This window comes from Lampetra planeri, chromosome 3 (genome assembly GCF_965212315.1).
Source record: "Lampetra planeri chromosome 3, kcLamPlan1.2.h2, whole genome shotgun sequence".
In the NCBI taxonomy this organism is placed as follows: Eukaryota; Metazoa; Chordata; class Hyperoartia; order Petromyzontiformes; family Petromyzontidae; genus Lampetra; species Lampetra planeri.
The window spans coordinates 2,891,312-2,914,279 of NC_136109.1; the positions used below are offsets into that span (position 1 = coordinate 2,891,312).

Consider the following 22,968-nt stretch of genomic DNA (forward strand, 5'->3'; position numbering starts at 1 on the left):
GATGTTAGAACACACTTTAATTTTCTTGAGATCTTTCGATAAAGCCACGTAGATAGAAAAAAAAATATTCCATTTCCATGGTGAATTAATTTTTTCTATCCACGTGGCTTTCTTGAAAGACCCAAAGAATATTAATTCCTGCAGTCACGAAAGCTTTAAGTCAAGATTTACACTTTAATTAGTTTCAGGTGGAGATTACTCAACTCGATATAAAAACAGGAGCATATCAATGAGTAAAATTAAAAAGTGATTGTGGAAAATACAGCAGTGTCACAGCAAATGCACAATGTAGCAAAACGCATACTTGCAAATAGATGGAAAACACTCCTGCAAGCCCTTCTTCTTTAATGTAGACGCATCCAAACAATACATTATGATGTCCATGACCTGTGAAACACAATTTAATGAAATTAAGTAAACTGGAATGACCACGAACCAAAGCCGACTGAGCAGATTCGTACCAGAAAGGCACCACTTATGTAAACAAAAATAAAATTGTCTTAACCTGACAATATCGAAGACCAATACAGCAAACAGTCTCTCACTTTCCAGTGGTGCAGAGTACAGAGGAGGGGCAATACAAAATCAGAATCTATATAAAATATATAATGAGGAAATTGGTAAATGCTAACAGTACAGCATTTTTTTTACCGGTTCCCTACTCCTGCAACCTATGAAACCATGACCATAACTAAGACCATTTCTATCATCACAGGACATAAATGATATAGAAGCCTAGCAGGTTATTGGGCCCTTATCTATTAATTCTTACACATGTTTGATGTGAACCAGCAAGGTGGCTGGGACACACATTTGTATATATTACTAGTAAATATGTATTTGAATAATAACTGTTATAAAACAAAGTACAGGAAAACCTCCCCGAACGTGGGTGGTACATTCCTGGAAAATAGCATGTTGGGAAAAACTGCGTTCGACAGGTAATAGGCAAGGGAAAGATAGGATTGTGTTCCTGGGTCCGAATTTATTACCCCCTACCTCTTTGTTTCAATAATTAGACATTATTTAGACCCGTTTTATCGTGACATAGGATAGTGAGTTGATCTCTATTTGTATAAACTCTTCTAATTTCACCTCAACCAAAACCCCCCAAACACTGAGGGGTACTCACGCCCAACTCTTTCCCCTGACACTGAATTGCCAGCCCGACAAATCGAACCTTTCAACGGATGTAGCAATCTCACCTCTCGCAAGGCTAATAACTATCTTGGCAACAATCTTAGCAATTTAAAACAAGCGCACAGCTAAAACATTACCTCCGTGTTCCGGAAAACAGACCTCGTTAAATAAACCATGGAGAGCCAAAACACACATTCGATAAAACCGGGGTGCGAAGAGGTTTTCCAATACAGTAAACCCCTTTTCATTTGACACATATAGGGCTCTGGCCTTGACGAATTATCCAATATTCCGAATTATGTACAATGGTACTCCCCAGTGCCTCCTGCCCCAATAAAACAAAAATCCAAATTAGTTTTCAAAACTCCTCACACATCATACACATTGACACACCTGTATCAATTCCATACAAAACTTTGGATTTGTGTCACAGACCAAGGGATTTATACTTCACTCTCTTTGTATTACTTCTTGATGTAGAGAGTTGGCTTGCACCGAGTGTATAAACAAGGTAGTCGAAAGCAACGGGTCTGCACTAACGCTCGCCATGCGCGCCGCCACTAGACGACTTGAGTCGTTGTTTTGGTCGTGGCGTGTGGCGTCACTCAAAGTGTATGCCGAAATTGGACCATTAGGTACGGCAATTCGGCTCATGGCGAATTACTAATCTTCTTCTATATATATAAAAGGGAAATTTGTGGATATGTGTGTGATTCTATTCGAAATGTTTAGCATACTTCCCAACAAGCTACAAACTTTAAATTTGGCATGTGGGTAGCTTCAATACTGTACACAATGTAAAAAGTATAAACATATACTTTTGTATCTAGGGGGGGGAATATAATATATTGCACGGCAAGTGAGCGGTGACGTCACATCTGTGACATCTGTGACGTCACCCGCATGCGGCAGCGTTACGCAGTGTGCCTGCTGACGTCACGCAACCCCCTCCGAGTAGGCCGTGTATCCCGCACAAATGCGCGGCAACTATTATCATATTAGACTAACTAAAAAAACGAATAAATTCACTTTTACAAGTTCTGCCGTGTACAAGTGTAAAACAATAAACAGTACAAAGTAAACATAACTGCTGACTGGAAGGACTAGTAAAACAATTGTGCGCAATCAATTCTTCGCAATCGAAAAGTCTGGTATGAAAATTATGGTTGCGAGCTGAATCAGACCATTCTTTCCCGCACCCACCCCACTAAGGATGCTAAAAACAAGTACCTCTTGTTACAAGTCAGAGGTCTTGTGATAAACACTGACCTCCACCACAGAAATGTGTAATCGATATGAGTGAGTCAGGGCTGCCAATGAAGATGTGGATTGCTCTATGTTTGTTTGAAAATTTTAACAAACTAATAATTTGGCATCATAATTATTGTCCCCCTTGAGAACAGGGCATTACATCTCAGAGTTTCAAACTGGACATCTGTGATAAAGAACTTCATAGCTCATCGGATTCTTCCAGTCTAAATAAATATTCTGATTCTGAAACTGATTCAATCAGTAAAAAAGTGGTTCCTTTGACAATCAAGAATCAGGTGGAACTTACTTCCTGTTTACATTCCTGAGCTAACGGAGCAAAATCCCAAATTCTGGTGAACTATTGTCGACTCCTGACAAAGTGATGTTCATTTTATGGACCTTGGCAGATTGAAGGGCTGAGTCAACCCCAAGTGGGATTTGAACTTTCCAATTAAGAGCCACACTCACAAACCACTGTCCCAACGGCTTGATAATCGGCGAGACAATATCACTTTTTAATTTAAAGGAAACTAGTGAACATGTGCACGTTCTATAGGATGCAGTAGAACAATAAACATAGCATTAAATTTAACACGTAGGCTTTCGCGACCAGGCTTGGCTCTCCAACACACCGGTGTGCTGTACTAGTGACGAATTGGCCACATTCTGTTTACGTGACAACCCTTACTAGTTGGCTGTGTCGGGTGGTGGCGGGTTTTAACGACAGATTTATATATTTACACGATCTAACCCAAAAACCTCTATTATGGATCGTATTCAATATCAAGACAACAATTTAGCTACAACAAAGCCAAGACGTATGAGAAGACGTATGAAAGTAAACCCAAACGGTGCCCATCATGGAATTTTCCATCGCGGATGTGAACATGTCAAATTGTGGTATAGTTTGCCGATCACGTTCCTGTAGTTCAAACATTTGTGGCAGACCACGATATTAGAACTGCACTCTGCTCGTACTGATGCTGCCACGGCAGAATACACACGCATCATCATTAATCACAGTTAGTAAAAGTTTGTTTGTCCTTTTTAAACTGCATAATATTTACCGTATATGTCATTAATCTTTATTTTCATGAATATTATTACATAAACATGCACGCAGCAATACCGCACACAACATGTTTATAAAATTCTACACATATACGGTACAATTTATGTTTAACACTATCGAAAATATGAATCATATTTGACATTAAAGAGACGTATTTCATGTTTGGGCTAATGTAGGGTAACAATACACAATCAGAGGTGCTCATATTATCAACTGAACCAAACCCTGTTTTCCTAATATCCCTGTTTGCGTATCACAGATTTGCTGATTATGGCTATTTTAAAAAACATCCCCGCGATGGGCAAGGTTTTGGTGTATTCAACAACGAAGACTTGTTTTCGGTTTTGTTTACATATTGTGTTACGTGGTAAATGCTCTTGCATAAAAAAAAAACATGAAAATGATCACATTCATCAATGTCACATAGAAGGATTATTCGTACCTCCACCAGAAGATCAGCCACATCATTTGGCATCTTTTCTACGAGGATCTCCATGACTCTGAGGATCTCACTTTTTGCTCGAGATAGGCCACTATGGACGGGTGGCTGGGCTTGCGAGTTGGCTGCTAATGCTGTATGCTTGTGCACCTACAAGACAGTTTAAGCATTGTATGAATTACATGAAGGATATACATTGGGGGGGGGTGGGGGGAGACAACAATAATATAAATGGGCATACTTTATATGACAGAGTATTAATCAATCACAAAATGCAATTCAGTTCGAGTTTAAATTGAGGGACATGTGAAAAAGCCCCTATTTCTCACAAATATGATGCTTCTATTTCCAATTTAACACTATCTGAACATCAACTGGAACAGATCCTGGGTTTATAAGAGTGGTCAGGAGAGCACAGACTACGAGTTATGTGCTATACAGCAGGGACATTTCCTGAAACATCACCTGTTATATATTCTGAAATACATTTTGGGTTTTTCTTAAATCCAAACCGTTATTCTGCTGTGTGATTAAACATGACTTGACTTTATCGTTTTCCACCCCTTGCCACCCAATTATGGATGAAAACCTCCCCACGCTATGTTGGCTGTTAAGGTCATTTGACTATTTGAAATGAATTCGAAGCGATATGCCAAATAATTTATCACAGCACCCTCCTGATAAGAGAATATTTATACATACTCAGGCTTTCTTAGACAAAGGACATATACAATATATACACAATAGCATTTTACAATAAAATATTAAGAATCATTCAAACAATTATTCCATTGTAGTTGTCAATAAAAAAAAAATTGAAATAACTATTACATTTAAGTAATTTTTTCTATGATTACTTTTTTTTAAGATTTATATTTAAATATCATTACAGTAATCCCTTTCCAATCGCAAGATTTGAATATACGTGGATTTACTTCTGTATACCTGTTTGCCAACCGCGAGCATCTCGGTTTGAGTACACGCGAATCGCGGGTCTTGCCAGGTAGTGAAATCAAAATGAGCATTGCCGTGTGTTATCTCGCAGACTCCTTCGAGACGCGAGGCATCCCTGGGTCTGTAGCTACCCAATCCTCTGTCTTCTACACCTTGCGCTACCTCCGTGATCGGTCAGATTCACACTCCGTCTCACGATATAATTTGTACAGTATACCAATTTACCAACCGCGTCCTGGAAATATTTGTATCTACGGGTAAGCGCGGTGTTAAGGTAAGCACGGTGACGTTGTTAGTACGTCATTGCATTACAGCATGACATCTTTGTATTGTGTGACGTTGTTACAAATTTTGCGGGGCTGTGGTGCTGCTTAGCTGATCATCTGCCTTATTTATGTCTTTGTGAGGGATATAGAGCCCCTTGCCCCACGCAAATGGACAGACGGGCAGCAGACAGCTAATGTATTGACCCTTCAACTTAGGTTGTTAAGCATAAAAATTGCCATGGATGGAAGATGTCTGGGCTTAGATTTGCTGGAGTAATATGGGACTAAAAATAGTTTTTGGAATTAAAATGAATTAAATATGACATGCTCTAACTGACAACATTCAGCTAAATTTAACACATTCAAAATGGGGGAGTGTTGCTTTATACAGCAGTAGTGCAACATGGAGATTTTTGGACAAGAGAGTTTACAGTGGTTTATATACATAAGCATGAATATGTAAATAAACACAAAGCATCCAATATTCTGCACAGCAAGATGCTGCACCTTATGATGCACTCCATGAAGATTGTGTTTTGATCTCAGTGAAAACTCATGGTATATTATATTAAGACTCGGGTGTAGTAATTAAAATACAGATATTTTCTACCAATGATTTGTATGCATTATTTGTTTATCACATATTCAGGCAATGGTTTGTGAAAAAATAAAACATGCTTGTTAATTAGGTTATAGTAATATGGAGACACTTATACTGGTAGGAACCTCCTGGTTACACCAGCCCACGGGATTATTGTGTCCGTCCGTCGTGCATCGAAAAATGGGAGGGGTGGAGCTGGGTGGAGAGGGGAGGGTGGAAAGGGGCTGGGTGGGGAAGGTGGGGCTGGGTGGGGGGTGGGAGGGGGGGTGGGAGGGGTGGGGCTGGGTGGGGAGGGGGGTGGGAGGGGTGGGGCTGGGTGGGGAGGGGCTGGTCACCCCGTGGTGCCATTATAAAACTCAACGTTTAACCTACTCACGCCGGCTTGTGCCCGCCCTCACAGTCAGCCATATTTGCGGAATACACCACGCTGTCGTTGACCCTGGCCATTGACCGAGCAACCCAACGTTCCTACCAGCTCCCTCAGCAGGAATATGTTAATGTGTGCTAAATGGTGATGAATACAAGGAACAACAGCTTACCTCCCTGGCAATGGTGGTGATAAAGGCTGGAGGCCGTGCTGTGGCGATGAGGGACAGGGCATGCCGTGCTGATCTGCAAGTGTCTGCAGCTGCTGTCAGTGGAAATCCACTCATTGCGCTGGTGGCAAACGAGAAAACATAACGACATACATTAATTAATAGCAATAAATCATAAGTCTCAAATAGTGTTTATATCAGCTTATGCCATAGACTGGTGGTTCCCAACATTTTGCTTGTCATGTACCAGATCTATTGGGTACCCCCTCCCACCATACACAATACTGCGAATAATACAATAATTGTTTAACACATGAGATTTACAATTTACATGCAATTAACATCTACGAAATGTAGTTAACAATAGAATACTTCACTAGATATTTACAGATTCAAATTTCAACAAATTACTGCAGTTTCATCAGTCACTTGCATTCACCAGAAAGCAGTGAGATGTGGAAGAAAATAAATCTTGTGACAGTATTGAGCAATTACTTTGTGCATTTGTAAAATAAATCTAAAGGAAAAGAGCCCTAGCAGAACGCCAAAGCGTCCCAAGTATATGGGTTCACCAAATTACGAATATAGTGAGCCAAGAATGTGTGTCCCGCGCGTGACGTCACTCAACATGGGGCACCCCTCCCCAATAACCCTGAGGGGGTGACGTCACTCCACATGCCACACCCCTCCCCAATAACCATTAGCGGGTGACGTCACTCCACATGGGGCAACACCCACCCTCCTTCATTAATAATCATGAGTTGAACTATTTTTCTATTGAATATTTCAGATTTACTGCAATATACACCCGTCCTTGGACAGGCAAACAAGCTTGTTCCATATAAGGGATTTAATAGAGAGCTTGATAATTTAGAATGCAGATACAGCAACACTGCCTCGGGACCCGAAGTGACAGTATCCTGCGACCACCACCATTACGTGGAACAGTCTCGCATGTCCCCTGGGGTTATGTGCGAACCACCGGCTGAGAACAACTGCCACAGAGCACCACTAAGTAAAAGTTGTACTTACAAATTAAAAACGTAACACCCACAACTGGGGAAATAACCAAAAATTACTTACTTGCCAAGATGCTTGTCACTATCTGCACTAAGTTCCAGCAGACCTAGAAGAACAGCTGACACATCCATGTATGGCTCCCACACAGTAAAGCCACGGCCGATCAGGTCGATAGCTGCACGTCTGATAGGCGTGTGTGCAGACAGCTTCATGTTCGCTGGTTTTAGTAGATGAGTCAACGCCTTACCTACAAGAACATAACCAGGCACAATGAGGTGAATCGTTTGGTTGTAACATTCAATGTAAATATGAGAATAGGTTTTCCCCTTTTTTTCTGGCAACAAAACAGGTGTTAAGGATGTTACAACACAAAACTGAAACCTTTTACAAGGAATCATGTCTGTATTAACCACAATACTTGTGGTCAGAATGCTAACAAAAATCACTCAGATAATATATGCATTGTCTTTGAAACTGATTGGTCGACACCAGAGACATCTTTCTTTTGAGCCTCGTCTCAAAACGGTGTTAGACCAGAGGAAGCCAAAAGGCGTCCAACTCAAACTCTTTGGACTCAAACAATACGTAATTTTCTTGAAAAGAAAGGCTTTTGTAACTGAATATTTAATGCTTTGTTTAACTTCATTTAGCATATATTCGCAAATAATTTTCTAGCAAATTTAAGGCATTTACAAAGTTCCACCTCGTATTTTTTTTGCACTTCAGCTAAAATTTTCTTGCTGTAGTTTTCACACCAGATGATGATTGCTTGTGTTGCAATCGAAACGTCGTGAGAATTTTATTGTTTTATTTTTATTATTTCCCTTCTACGTGAATGTTGTGATTGCATTATTAGATCACTGCTAATAATGTAATGATAAGTCAAAGAAAACATACTATAGTGCAGATTAAGCTTCCTGCCATCTTCAACTAGTATTTACTATTTGAGTAGACGTATTTAATTATGTGTAATGCAAATACACATTTATAAAATGAGCCAAACAAGGTTTAAATACACAACTCCTCTCATCTGCAGCCTAATTACCCACATCCACGGCAGCTGTAGGGTCCATGAAGACATCGTGACTCGATTTCTTCATATTATCCGCTACTTTACCCATAATGCACAGTGAATCAGCTTCCTATTAATCACGATGTTTCCCCGGATGAGAGTCGCCGCACAGCAAATTACTCCAAATAATTACCCAATATGTTTTACCCTGTGGGTAACAGGAGTTATATCATTAACAACCGCCAGGGTAGTTATCCTCTAAATTATGAAACTACAGTGTGCAAACCTACATTTTGCTGAAGCCTCTATAGGCAACATAAACCACTCATCCTTTCAGGAACTAATCTAGGAGCATGTAACTACGACATACATGTATGACGAGCGAGGGAGTTGTTTGTTCCTGACGTGGTAGGCCCAAAGCCTTCAGGAACTTGGCTGCTGGACCTTGGCCGTGAATCTTTGCCTGGTTGAAGCTTGGCAGGCTCGATTTCAGCTCCAAATTCTGCTCCAATCACACCCAGCAATACAATTGCAGTTGCCTGTTTTCTCCGCTCCTCGTATGATGCTGGTGCTTTTCGCAATTGAGAACTTGCATTTGAAGGAAAACCTGTTTAAAGACACAAATATGCAAACAAATTACTTGCAGGAGATGTGACATTTTGATAGCATGGATAAAATTACCCATGTGACATGTTCTTGTTTAAAAAAAGAAATCTACATAAGTGGATAATATCATTGTGCGTATATCCTCCTCGAACGCTCGACCAATCCCGATGACCGAGTTTCATTTGCAAGCTAATGAAGTGAAGTTCACGCAGACTACATTAAAATGTTTTACTTTTGACTTAATTAATTCAGATAATTAGGCTTATTGGTCCCAGATCTGCTTATCGAGTATATTTATCATAGCAGGAGGCATGGCAACACCGCGAGTGTAATTAATCAAATCATAAAAGAGACGGGCGCAACCCAGAGTATGATTATCACCTGCAAATGCACGCACCCACGTGCAGTGTAATGTCATCCTGTAACGAAGTCGGCATCACTTTGCCTTTCACACCGCAACTGTCAAAGACTGCAACATCATCGCCTCGAGAACCTACTTTTAAACATTATTTAGCTAAATGTGGATGTGTTTTTATTCTTGTTATAACACAATAATTATTGCATTATTGTGTAATTGCAGTCAAAATAATTTGAAAGTTTAAATTCAATTAACCATCAGTGGTTGAATAAACCCCCTGTAAGTATTGTATTAACATTTATTCTCACAGGGCTCCCCACTAGTACGGTAAAAGACAAAGGGCCTGAACATTTGTATAGGTGGATAACAAAAATATTAGGGGGGGGTTTCACATCCATTACGGGTGATAGATCAAGAAGAGATTTGTGTTGATGGATTTTGTAGAGATTGGGGTCTGTGGCTCGTGTTTTTATTTGTGCGAGGGGATCAATAGGGTTTTAGGTCGCTGGATCATGTAAGGAATGGGGTCGATGGATAAGAGAGACATGGGGTTAATGGATAAAAAATAAATTGGAATTGAGAGATCATATAGAGATTGAAGTTTATAATTTGTTTATGTGACATACAATACAGGTACATTAAAACAAGTACAAATATACATACACAACGTTAAAGATTTAGTTTGAATGAGTTAAATGATGACGTCACCCTGCTGCTGTTCTGTTTAAGACCGGGAGCAATTGAGGGCTTCACCATTCTGGCGAATTGTCCGATGAGGCTGGATGTAATTCCTAGCGAAACGTTGTACTCAAAAACTGTAAATGTCGTGGATTCACTCTTCAACACACCGGTGGGCTAAAGTAGTGAACTATTTGTTTTTTATACTTTTAGTTTTTTTCGGTAAAGTCACGTAGGTAAAAAATAAAATAAATTAAAATGAAAACAAGTAAATTAAATCACGACGTTTCGGAAGCAACACAAGCCTCCGTCTTCAGGTGGAACCGCCACAGCAAAATGACTGTCGTGAATAAATAATTTATTTTTTGTTTTCATTTTAATTTATTATATTTTTTACCTACGTGACTTTACCAAAAAAAACAAAAATTATGGATCCTTGTAGTCACGAAAACTTCAAATCGAGAATTTTGTCTTTTTGTCAACGTGACACTTTTTTGCTGATTGGCCGTGTCGGGTGGTGAAGGGTTACGACACATTTATAAATAACGCGATCTCACCCAAAAACGTTTATTATGAATAATATTGGTCGCGAAAGCCTAACGTGTTAAACTACAATAAAGTTGCTCGCAAAAATGATGTTTATGCTCTTCTATTTAATGTGTGCAGCAATGGCGAAATGAAGATGAAGCAGGTTTTCACCTCGCAACTTTGTACAAACGGTTGCCGACTTTGTGATGTGCATGATGGCTAGGAGTTGTTTAATGATAAAAATAAAATAATCTGTCCGGTGTAATTAACACTCCTAAGTTATTTTTCTTATATTTTCCTATTTTGTGTTATTTACTTCTCATATTTGTTGCAATCGTGTTGTGCAACTTCCCGTTTAACATAACTTCATTTTTTCTGTTTTGCGGCACTTTTGTGGATTACCGAGCCATTTAAAACTTAACTCCTGCCTATGTTTATCATAATTAATACAGCGAATGATAGGAGGCCTGACCTCAGCCCTCCTATCTTGCCTGGACGGTCTGGCCTGGGGGATAAAGTAGGGGATAGCAAGGCCTATGAACAAAACTACATTTTAAGCAAGTTCAAAGAATTAAATGTAATGACAATAGCCAAGTATCCTTTATAAAAATTAATCTTGTTATCTGATTGATAATTACCGCATGACCCCATCGGTCAATCAGTGCATTTTTTACATAAGCAACAAAACTAATTTCAATCAGAATTTAAACAAAGTTGTGTCTTGCATGTGTTAAAAGAACCATGTGGACAGTGACAATGTTTTATGGAAAATTACAGCATTGCAAATACACCCCAGTATCAATTGTCAGCTTGCAATGTTGCAAGCTTACCTGCAGATACTTCTTCATCACCGAGGTCGGGCTCTTCCTCGATCCCCTTGAGATCCATTCCTAGAGGCTCAGGACTATTCAATGCACTTGGGGCAACTTCTCCCGTTTGTCCTGCTGTGAAATAACAAAACGTGGGAAGGAAGTTGAGATGCAGTCGAGCGAGAAGATGATGTTTTCCCGATTGTGTAATCATACTTACGCGAGTGAAGGTTCTCGGCATACTGCGGAAGGTGTGGAGCCCACGTGTCGATTGCCTCCTTCCTCCCTTCATGGCCAATACGACGAAGCTCTGCCAATAAAAGTGCCTGGGCTGCCTCTCGAACCTGCACAAAACCCAGAGACGATAGATACATTTAAGCTATGGTTTCTACAACAATAAGGATTTGAATAATGACACAGTAAAAATATACATTTGGCATACGTACAAAAAAAATCTACATACATACTACAAAGGGCAAATAAATTGAAAACATTATAAAATGTAAAAATTGACCGATATTTTTTTAACACAAAAGCAGGAGCAAAATCAATTAGAGTACTTTATACGAATACATTAAGGACATATTAATGAATGAAGCATTTACACCGTAAACAACTAAAATGTGATAGTTCAAGTAATGCATTTGCGTACCTACTAGTCATATTTCTCAAGTGACTTAAACACTTTTTGTTGGTAAAAAATTATTGCAGAATGTAAAATGTTGCATTTATACATTCCCATAAGCAATGATGTATAACAATATGAATGCAGCAAATTTCACATTTCAGAAGAAATATTAATCCAAACAAAACATAACTCTTTTAATAAATTACAAAGCTGACCATTACACCACTTTGTAAAGTGATATACAGCAAGTCCTCGCTTAATGCGGGTGTTGTATTTCTGAAAATTTCTACGGAAAGTGAATTCGTAAGAAGCGGAGGTCATTTTCTCATAGGGAATAATGAAAAAGTTGGGGGTGACGTTCCAGCCCATAATTTTCTTGTTTATATTTCACAGTACAATACACTTCTTTGTTTTTAAATGTGTTGTGTTTATATAGCATTTCTGTAAATATGTTGTGTGTGACAGCAAGAGACAGGCAAGTGAAAATGATAAGCGCGTGGGATGACGCTACGCACACAGAAGATGCTGGAACAGAGACTGAGGAAAATGAAGGCACGCCACGCATCACAGCGCGCATCAGTGAAGTACCAGCTCCCAGCATCACTGAACAATGCTTCCAGCACCCATGCCACTCAGAAAAGTAGTCCGCCACGCACTAAACTCGCGTTATAGCGGGCACAGTGCAAGTTAAGCGGAAAAACATTCCATAAAAGAAAACTGCGTTAAAGCGAAAATGTGAGTGTGAATGAGAATTTACTTCATTTAGAAAGTGTTCAGCTAATCATGAAATAAAATGAGTGTCACCTACATTATAAGATATTGATGGCATCTATATGCCATGGGGGCATGAAAGCAGTAATGGGGAGGTCTAAGGTGACATTAAGGAGGATAAAAATCAGGATCTTCAGCATAGAGTCACTATAGCCAAGAGGAGAGGGCACAGGCAGTTTAGCACTTTCACAAGTATGTGTAAATAATAGTAACTTGTTACTGCTAAACTTAAGTTTGGTGGCTTCTACTAATCCACAGAACATTTTTTACAGGTGTTAAACTCTCTCGTTCAACCACCCATTCTAAGCTTCCCCCAATATGGTGTACGATTTATATTTTGATGCACCCATACTGGACATCCGTGAACAACGGCTTAATCGCTCAATGGATTCCTTCAATCTAAATGAAGATTTCGATTCTGATAATGTACAGCTGCAATTAACAATGACATTTTATTGTTGCCATGTTACTTATGCAGAGGAGTAGTGAGTGATGTCGCGGGGAGTGACGTCGTCAGGCAGCCCTTGGGGGACGGTGACGTCATGTCCCAAGGTGCTACTCAAGGGGAAGCCCGTGACGTAAGCGGGGTCGTCGTGGGAGCCGGGAACGAGAGGGGGTGAAGGTTGGGACCCGGGGTCGGTTATCCTCACAGGAGGCTAAGGGTGGCTACTTCACCCGACCGGCCGGAGTTGGTTGAGCCCTCGGCCGGTGCAGGGAGGAGAGCCCAGAGAGCCGGGGTAGTAGGATCCCCAGTACCCTGTCCTCTGGGGAGTTATAGGCTAGGGTGTTAGGTGTTAGGCGTAAGCCTGTAACCCAGTTAGGCGGAAGCCCCTAATAAACTTGGCGTGAGCCCATACAACTTACCTGCCTCTGCGTCGTAAGATACACCGCGACACAACAATATTGTAGTTAAAGTGGCGCCATTAAAAAAGCTGCAACAATACATGGCTCTATAGCAAACATTGTTCAAAACAATGTTTACATTTACTTTGTATAAAGATTCTGTAAGTGCTCTGTGGAATTAATTGTAACCGTGACAATTCATAATATTGTAGAGAGAATCTCTCATCCGTTGTTTCAAGCTCCTTGTCTAAAGCAGTCGCTTACCTCCAAACAACGATCTTGCCACCTATTCACCAGCATTTCAAGCATCGGTGGCCTGAAACTCCCAGGCCCCAGTAGTTCTGGCAACATTACACAGTGCAGGGCTGCCAGTTGACTCCACCCTAGAGTCACGCACCATCATCAAAATGCATTTGTATCTGACCAAATCACACAAGGCATTACACGTTTGTCGATTGTACTCAAACATGTTGATACTGTCACTTACAGTAAAATAAATCTGTGCCCCTTTATACAAATAAGTATTGGACTAAACGGTATAATTTCCACATTACCATGATGGGGATACATCTCTACATCAAACCGAAGTAATATTAATTTAGGGCTCCAGTGGGATGGTAGTCTAAATCTCAATATATTCCACCAAAAACAAGGATGTAGGACTATCCTCCAATATGCTGATAACTGATCTGAGTGAACACATTCAATACTTGTAGTAAGACGTTATAAAAGCCTGATACATCACTACTCTTATCCATGCCAATGTGAGGGTGCTATCTGTGTACCTTATTAAAAATAACCTTAAAAATAATAATCGTCAGCCATGCTCTATCCACTATTAGATTAAGGCCTTAAAACGCCACCACCACCTTATGATTCTGGAATGTAATAATCTACTTGGCAATTGCACACAAACCTATTACTCAATCACCTCAATGGACATCCTATCAGACACGTTCATTAATCTTGAACATCAGCCATCAATTCCTTCGAGCGTGTCCTGCCAAAGCCCATGAACTTTTCATTACAGTTTAATTATGTCATTATGCTCAACTTGATGTTCTCTCTCAATGTCATCACCAGCATGCATCTCTCCAAAAGTATTTGCACATATTTTAGCTTTTGTTCGATATTCTGTTTCCAATGCATGTCATAGCAGGTATCACCTTGATTGTTCCGTTTTTTTTTGACGTAGTGAAATGTATCTTTTAAATTGTTTTTATTTTTTTTATCTCGGTCCAGTTACAATAACTGCCCTAAGTACATAATCACTGTTGCCAATTTACGGTGGGGCAGAAGGGTCAGTAAGAAGGGCTTGGGTTCGATTCCACAACTGGGACACCTTTCTGCGTGGCATTTGTATATTTCTCGCTCTGTTCTACACAACATCAACATCTGCAACGTCAAGTGCGGTTCAGAATTAGCAAAATAACCCACAAATTACTTGCATAGAAATCAATCATCACCCTCTACTGGCAAGAATAATTGTTCCACACAGGGACAGCTGACAACACGGGGGATCTGTGCTGTGAGATATTCCGTTACATGATAAAGCACAATACACATGCCAGTTTATTCGTTCATAAAGTACAGTGCAAACAATTATACAAATAAAGGTGCAGAAGCCAAAGAGCGCATGCAAACACAATACCTTCTTTGACTGGCACGGAGCTATGCACTGCCAAGCCATAGTTTGAAGCCTCAGAAAGATCAGCTTGCAAAGATGCAGGAAGAAAGGTATTTAGCAGACAAAATATAGCACATGATTTAGAGAGAAAATGTTAGCAGGTTTTCACATTTGCTATCGATCTGGTAGACTATTTACTTAAGCAGTAATGACCAAATTCAGGAATGTGTAAGGAAGGCCAAATCAATCCCAATATATTAGCTTTTATTACAACTCTCTCACTGAACTGCACCTACTGATGTGTACCCATCCTTTCTTCCCTTCACCCTCTCCCCATACTTAATGTCATCATCACCAACACACTCAACACTGACATTCATTTATAAAAGATTTAAAAAAATAGGGCTTGGGCAAATAACGACTTCGTCTTGTAGAATATCATGTAAGCTCAAGGCTTGTAATTTGTCTAAAGGCTTGTAATTCTCCTACCCTTCTTGCAAAAATTATGACGACTAGCAATGACATTTGTAGGTTCCGCTAAATAGAATAAGCAGCATGCAGAGTCAATCCAGAATGAAGGGAAGATGCCAAGTGTGATCACAAAGGTTCTGGGTTATACATGAAATAACCTTCCATTCCATATGTCAACATTCAAAAGTACCTTTGAGGATATTGGCCTACCGGCATTCCAGACCTGCTACCAATAGTATAGAGGGGGGGAACTTACCAGAAAAAAAATCTGGTAAAGAGTTCGCACATTTAAACAAATGCTGCAGGGTAATATAAGTGTAGAGGGCCAATAGGCAAACTATAATCTGAGCAGTGTTAGCTATGTATGCCTGTAATCCAGCACCATGGGCATTGAGGTGCAATTCCCTGGCTGACCGTAACGCAAAGTGCAGGCTTGTAATGGGATGGAATGTTGCCACCCCTTGCATGCGTAGGGTTTCTGCAGGTGCTCCCGTTTCCTCCCACATGCATAAGCACTTGTTCATCGGCTGATGTTATCTCAATATATTGAGGACTGCAGAACTTGGGCAATTGTTGGTGCCCGCTGTCCGCCTGGCCGCCTTCCCATTTCTCTGTGGTTCCTCAACGAATGCGAGACGCAAATTGCACGAACGACGATGTAATATAAAACTAAACATTATTATCTTGTATTTCTATGTGGAATTACATCAGTGAAGGAGATTATTTGATTCATGTTTCTCCAAGCTCACCAACAGTACTTTTTCCATAAAATGTGAACACTGCATATACCGGTCATTATGTGAAACCCTTTCATTTGTAGAACTGTGATATAACTTTTATGTTTACAAATTTAATTTAAAAGCTGCTTCAGAAAGTAAATAAAACGTTTAAAAAAAGGAATACATAATCAACGGAATAAATAATTGCAGACAACTAGTACTTGTGTAGTGGTGATACGCGCTGGGGTAGCGATCAGGTGCCAGCGCGTCGTGATTGGATGTGTGTGTGGTGACGCGCGCTGACGGTGAGGGATCAGGGGTCAGCGCGGGATCGTGGGTTGTGTGGTGCTGATTGGCTGGGTGCCGGTGACGCGCTGGTGTGGGAGTGATCGGGTGGCAGCGCGGCGTGATTGGTTGGTGAGTGGAAACACGCGCTGGGGGAAAGAGGATTGTAGAGATAGCGCGTTGTGATTGGTTCACTAAGGAGCGATGCTCACTTCGAGGTCCGCATCCGCTCTGTCTCCCGGGAGGAGGGACTATATAAGGTGATGCGCACGGGGAGAGTGTAACCAGCGAAGACTGAAGACGGAGAGGAAGAGATAGGGCCCTGCGGTACCTAGTCCCGCAGTCCTGTGAGGACCGGGACTCTGTGTAACCCAGAGGCGGAGTGTAGGGTGAGCATGCAGTGTCAGCATGCAGAGTGTGTAGCCAGAGGCATAGGGTCTACACGAGACGAGTCTACACGAGACGAGTGATGTGTGTGTAGCCAGAGGCATAGGGTCTACACGAGACAAGTCTACACGAGACGAGTGATGTGTGTGTAGCCAGAGGCATAGGGTCTACACGAGACGAGTCTACACGAGACGAGTGATGTGTGTGTAGCCGGAGGCATAGGGTCTACACGAGACGAGTCTACACGAGACGAGTGATGTGTGTGTAGCCAGAGGCCTAGAGTCTACACGAGACGAGTGAAGAGTGTAGACGGAGGCAGAGGGTCTACACGAGTCAAGTACAGTGTGCTATAAGAAGAATAGAGGTTACGAGTTGTACCGGTGTATGGTGACCGTACTCGGAAGAATAGAGACCACACGTTGTATCGAGATAAGTGAAGATTTAATAAAAGAAGTGTGTTACCCGTCAAGGAGTTTCCTGCCGTCATTTCCAATACTTCACTTGTATAACATAATGCAGCAAGATAAAAGTGGAACAAAAACTCATTTTGTGCAAATGCGCGAGTTGTATGTGGACTGTGGATTTGAGCGTCCACACCGAAAAAGCACATATTAATGCATTGATGCGCCTGGAATAAAACTACTTGGTCATAGGTAAGCGTGTATAAGAATGTAGAGGTGCAGCCCTGCAACTGTTTGCTAAAGCAACCTGTTCATCGACTTTGCTGAAGCCATTTGTACTGCCGCTGGCAGACAGACGGAGCAGGAATTGACAAACTTCCCACATTGTTTCAACTTCCGCACTGGAAAATGAAATCGATCCGGATTGCAAATACGGTCTGATAGCCATTAGGCGACAGTCGCTCCTTCAGCATGTGTATCCACATGAAAATATAATTTCATCTGTCAAACTCAAAACTAAATTTATACGGGAGCAGCCTAAGCTTAGGTATAAACAGACATTTTCTATCCACTGCTGGATGAAGGCCTCCCCATTTTGTCGTTCTCCCTCCTGGTCTTAAAATGACAGAAACCATCGCAATCTTGCACAAACTGATCTCGCAGCCTCTGAAATTGTCATCCTCTGAGGCACGTTTTTTTCTCTGTTTGGTGTCAATTACCAGTATTGGCCATCATCCTTTAGCCCAGGGGTGGGGAATGTCTGGCCTTGCCAAGGCAACCGCAGTTGCGACTAGCAACATCATTAATACCAGCTAACATCACACGCCTCGCCAAAGAGAAGCAGTTCCAGCCATCGCATTAGGGGTGAGTTAATTAAATGTTTGACCAAATATAACAACGGGCTAATTTTTAAGTTGATAATTTTGTATGGCCCGCGAACGATGTTATAAATATCCAAATGGCTCCTGGCAGAAAGAAGGTTCCCCACCCCTGCTCTAGCCGAACATCCTTGTTCAGGACGCTCACTTAGCTTCCATGAGTCAATAATGAGATGCTTCTGACTCATGCCCCCTCCTCTCGGTGCCATTCTAAGCATGAGTTCTCCATACGGTAAACTGCACAATTGTGGTGGTGTGATATTTGCCAATGTCAATACTTCTGACAATAACCGAAAGATGTATTTAAAGGCCACGGGAATTTTTGCAAGTTAATACCTTGTTTAATTTGTCCTTGGATGACTGGGTTGATAGCAGGACTGTCATCCTTGGTCTTCACCCCATCATGGCTTCCCTGTCTGTGAGGCCTAGAAGGAAACTAACTATTAAAAATGTGGAAACATTACAAAAGCACACATTCATGTTCATTTGATTCGCTAGTAAATCAACTTAAATATGGCTCTCACGGTATAATAATTTCAAGGTATAATGCGCCACACAGTACGAGCTCACTTTCGAAGAGAAAGAATGACCCAGAAGTGCAAGGAAAAGACAGTCACATGGCGAACCAGCACCAAATTCCAAAAATTAATGAGTTACGTGGAGAAAACCAAAACAAGGGGGCGACATTCCATCCGATACATATACAAAATATGGGGTCCACATTTTCTCTACCGCCATCTCCTGGCGAGTAAGGGTATGGCAACTCTTGACGTCGACGGGAAGGGAGTTTCACAACATTTGTGTGACCCAACAACCCTCGCCTCCACAGTGCTGGGTTGCAGGCAATGGCGGAGCCAGGATTTTCAGGTAGGGGTGGGCAACCCCTCCAGCAATGAATAATGATAGGAGTTGTTAGTAAGGACTTGTCCCTTGCTTTTAATTAGACGCGTGTGCGGCGATGACGCAGCCATCGATCGAGGGTCGAATTCGAACCGCGTGTGATCGGCATCGCGCTCGCTGAAGGTGATTGCCTTTAGGGAAGTCGTGTCCTGTAGACGCAACTGCGCACAATTCTGTGAGTCACTTATAACCGCTTTGCCGTTACTTATTGCCAATTATGGACTCAGACTATTGTCCTATCATCTCATAGAGTCCCTGGCACATAATAATCTGCTACACAGTGGCAGTGGGGGTCGCAAAATGCCGACTTATTACTAATAAACCCCAATGATCCGATCGAAATTAGGGATTTCGATTGGATCATGGGGGGGGGGGGGGGGGCACGTAGATGGACGGTCGGGTTACTAGTATATACATACAAAATATATCTATTTTAAATCATATCATGACCCGAAATTGTAACAATTCTCCTCAACTGGGTTTCTGTTTTTATGGGTTTTGTTGTCATTACATTTTTTTAAAGCAATCGTAAGAATTGGGTTACATTATGGAAAACACATCTCTAGTATGCCATTTATTTAATCTATACTTTACAATTGTTGAATAAAAATACTGACTCGTAAGAATCTTTAATACAATACGCATCGTGTCTGTATTGCCAGCAAATCCCTCTCTCACAGCTGCCATGTAAGGCTGAGACCTCACTCATCTCTATACAAATCTCGAGTTATCCAGGGTAATGTGGGATACACATATCCATGTGAGCTATCCGAGGTTTCACTTGGTTTTCACAAAACACACGTCTACAACTCATCACAGCTCATCTCCCCGGAGTCCTCACTTGCAAAACTCCAGTTATTTGGAGTAAAAACATCAGATAACCATATGTAAACAGCGGCCAGATAATTGCAAAATAAAATGAATGCTCGACCGACCCCGAATAACCGAAGTTTTGCTGTATTTATGAATTGAAATGAAAATTTTTAGAAGACTGTGGAATATTAACTTATCATCCACAATCAGTCAACTTGCTGAATGAAAGCCTTCCCAAGCCGCTGACATTTTTAACAGTTCCGCGATGCGACAATCCCCCCATCACTTGCACAGCAGACAAACGTTTCACTCCATCTCCACAGTGGGCTCATTCTTTCCTTTGACTGCCATTCAGTCATTATTCTCACCAACAAGCTATCATCCCTCCTTGTGATATGTCCTGCCTAAGCTTGTCTTCAGATGTCATAGGTGGTACTTGATGATTAAAAACTTTCTTTATTAGACACATTGCTATGATGCTTTCCCTATCGAGTTCAGTTTCTCTTCTGCATATTATTTTAACTATTTGATCGTGTTCCACCTTGGTAGCGGGCCCTAAGTATGCACAGTCTAATGTCATTGTGTCCCTCCGACATATATCTCTCGTTGAGTGAATTTGTTGTATGTGATTTAGATTTGAGTTCTCACCTGGTTCAACAAAATACATTTGAAACTAATCTAGATTTGAAGTTTTCGTGACTGCAGGGATCCATACTCTTTGGTTCTTTCGGTAAAGTCACGTAGGTATAAAACATTTTTTTTAAATTAAATCACGACGTTTCGGGCACAACACAAGCAATCATCATCAGGTGGGAAAACCACAGCAACATTTTTTTTACCACGGCAACTCTCTCTCCCACTTCAGCAAAAAAAATTCTTGCTGTGGTTTTCCCACCTGATGATGATTGCTTGTGTTGCAATCGAAACGTCGTGATTTAATTTATTTTATACCTACGTGACTTTACCGAAAGAACCAGAATACATTTGAAACTAAACAAGTTTTTCTCATATTTATCTTGAGTCGAGCATTGCAGCCATCATCCTTAAGTTACTGTCGTGTATCCAGTAGCTCATGGCCATTGGATGCTATCACGGCCGTGTTGTCAGCAAATCGAATACCATTTTCCGAATATAAATCTTCATGTCGCCATGAATAACATTGACAAAAGTGTTACCGAGGCCTACTCCCCTTCGAATATGTATTTATTAAATATCTACCTGCTGCCCTTGTGTTTTGATACCTAATCTGCTACCAATTGTCGTATGTTCCGTTATTGCATGAGTAGCAAATTAATGCAATATTTGATGGAAATTAGATGAATGCATTAAATAACTATTTAAAATATACCATTGCTATTTTACTCACTTGTGAAGCAGCTTCTTGCTGGTGCTGTCTTTGAATGTGGCATTGGTCATGCTCATGAGGGTGTTGGACAGTGAGATGATGGAGAGCAGATGCTGTGTGGTTACAGCTTTTGAAACACCAAGGGTGCTATTTAAAGTCTTCTCCTGCTCAATATCTGAGGGCAAAACACAATAACATGTAATCTTTAATCTCCCGACAGCTTATTTCACACTCGTATTATATTTCACGAGATGTAAATTGTAGAGAAATGCTGAATGAATTAATATACCCAGGGGTCGATTTACACATGGAATAGACGTTTAACAAACATCGGCTAGTCATGTGCAAGACTACACGGATGAAGAAATAGGATCGAATCGGAATCTACTTATTGTCCAGGTATGATGTTGGGGAGGTAAAATTCAGTGAGAGGTGGGTGGATAATTTGTCACAGAAACTTTGAAGAGTCGCAAGTGTGAAAGGAATTTCATGCAAACATGGCGTGCAGGCTCGTAAGTAGCAGGTCGATGGAACCCTACGGCAGGTGAATGACATACAGAGGGGCTAGGCCCGAGATTAATAAAGGAAAGTGGAGGAATGTTAAAGTGGCGAGGCCATGCATAACCGCAGAAAACGTAAACGATGCTTGGGGATACTACTACTGATTTAAGAGTCGAATGGCTCACAGGGCTCTACCAAATAAATGAAAAAATAAAATGAAAAAACTACTGCAGAACAACACGAGAGGATGGAAGCTAGATGGAGAGAGGAGAAAAAAATAAAGTAATGGCTTTGACTCAGGATAGAAATAAAGAACCATAATGCCTTAACAAAAGAGAAAAGAAATATTTGTTTTCATAGTCAACAAAACCGAGTTAACCATTATCCTAAATATAGCATAAACATATCACTTGTATTTAATCTACATGAAGTGCAAATCAATGCTTCTTATAACCATGGTCTGATCCAATTATCACGAGTGCAATAATTTAATTCTACTAGATTGATGGATCGTTAGATGCAGAGTGGTATGCCCTGTGGAGGGTAGACCTTCGACGTCACGTGCAAACTTTGCAAAAGCTGTGAGATTTAATCGAAAGGAGTGGTGGGTGAGGTGTGGTGACATCAACTGCAATGACCGCGATCACCTCTTGACATTGAGCACAAGTTATTATATTTATAACATACAAAATATACTTACTTTCACTCATATTAAGATGCTATGAAACCAATAAGATATTGGAAGGACTTATCAAACGTACAAAAACTGTCATTTGTCATAGCAACAACACAATGATTAGAGAATTAAATTTCATTTTACACACTTGAAGCATGGTGACGCCTCCAGCCAGGTAGCATGAGAGACATGTGCCCCCCACGTGAAACCAGTCCAAATGAGACAGGGCAGTGAGGTTTCAGCAAGCCAAGCCTGGAGAGACAGATCTCATCAAGTGCTTGATCGAGTCCCCAAGTGTGCAGACAGGACATGAACAGCTTCGCTGTTTCCATGGTCAGATTTGCGCCTTGTAGAGTGAGAGGCTTGGAGTGGTGAGACCGGCGTTCCACATTTCCATCGTGACTTTGATCTTGCTCGTCCTCATCGTCATCATCATCCAACAGATGCTCTGGA

General features: G+C 41.0%; 1 protein-coding gene across 1 annotated transcript in view; it reads right to left on the reverse strand.

Moving 5' to 3' along the window:
- Nucleotides 1-22,968, reverse strand: part of LOC144736445 (WD repeat-containing protein 7-like) — a 77,038-nt gene that overhangs the window by 5,168 nt on the left and 48,902 nt on the right. Inside the window, exons 16-26 of the mRNA XM_078619025.1 lie at nt 22,664-22,963; nt 21,360-21,513; nt 18,617-18,705; nt 13,777-13,895; nt 11,491-11,614; nt 11,292-11,405; nt 8,662-8,898; nt 7,343-7,526; nt 6,263-6,380; nt 3,906-4,052; nt 305-387 (exon numbers count right to left, since the gene is read on the reverse strand). Coding sequence (XP_078475151.1) covers nt 305-387; nt 3,906-4,052; nt 6,263-6,380; nt 7,343-7,526; nt 8,662-8,898; nt 11,292-11,405; nt 11,491-11,614; nt 13,777-13,895; nt 18,617-18,705; nt 21,360-21,513; nt 22,664-22,963 — 1,669 coding nt within the window. The remainder of the gene's footprint in view (nt 1-304; nt 388-3,905; nt 4,053-6,262; nt 6,381-7,342; nt 7,527-8,661; nt 8,899-11,291; nt 11,406-11,490; nt 11,615-13,776; nt 13,896-18,616; nt 18,706-21,359; nt 21,514-22,663; nt 22,964-22,968) is intronic.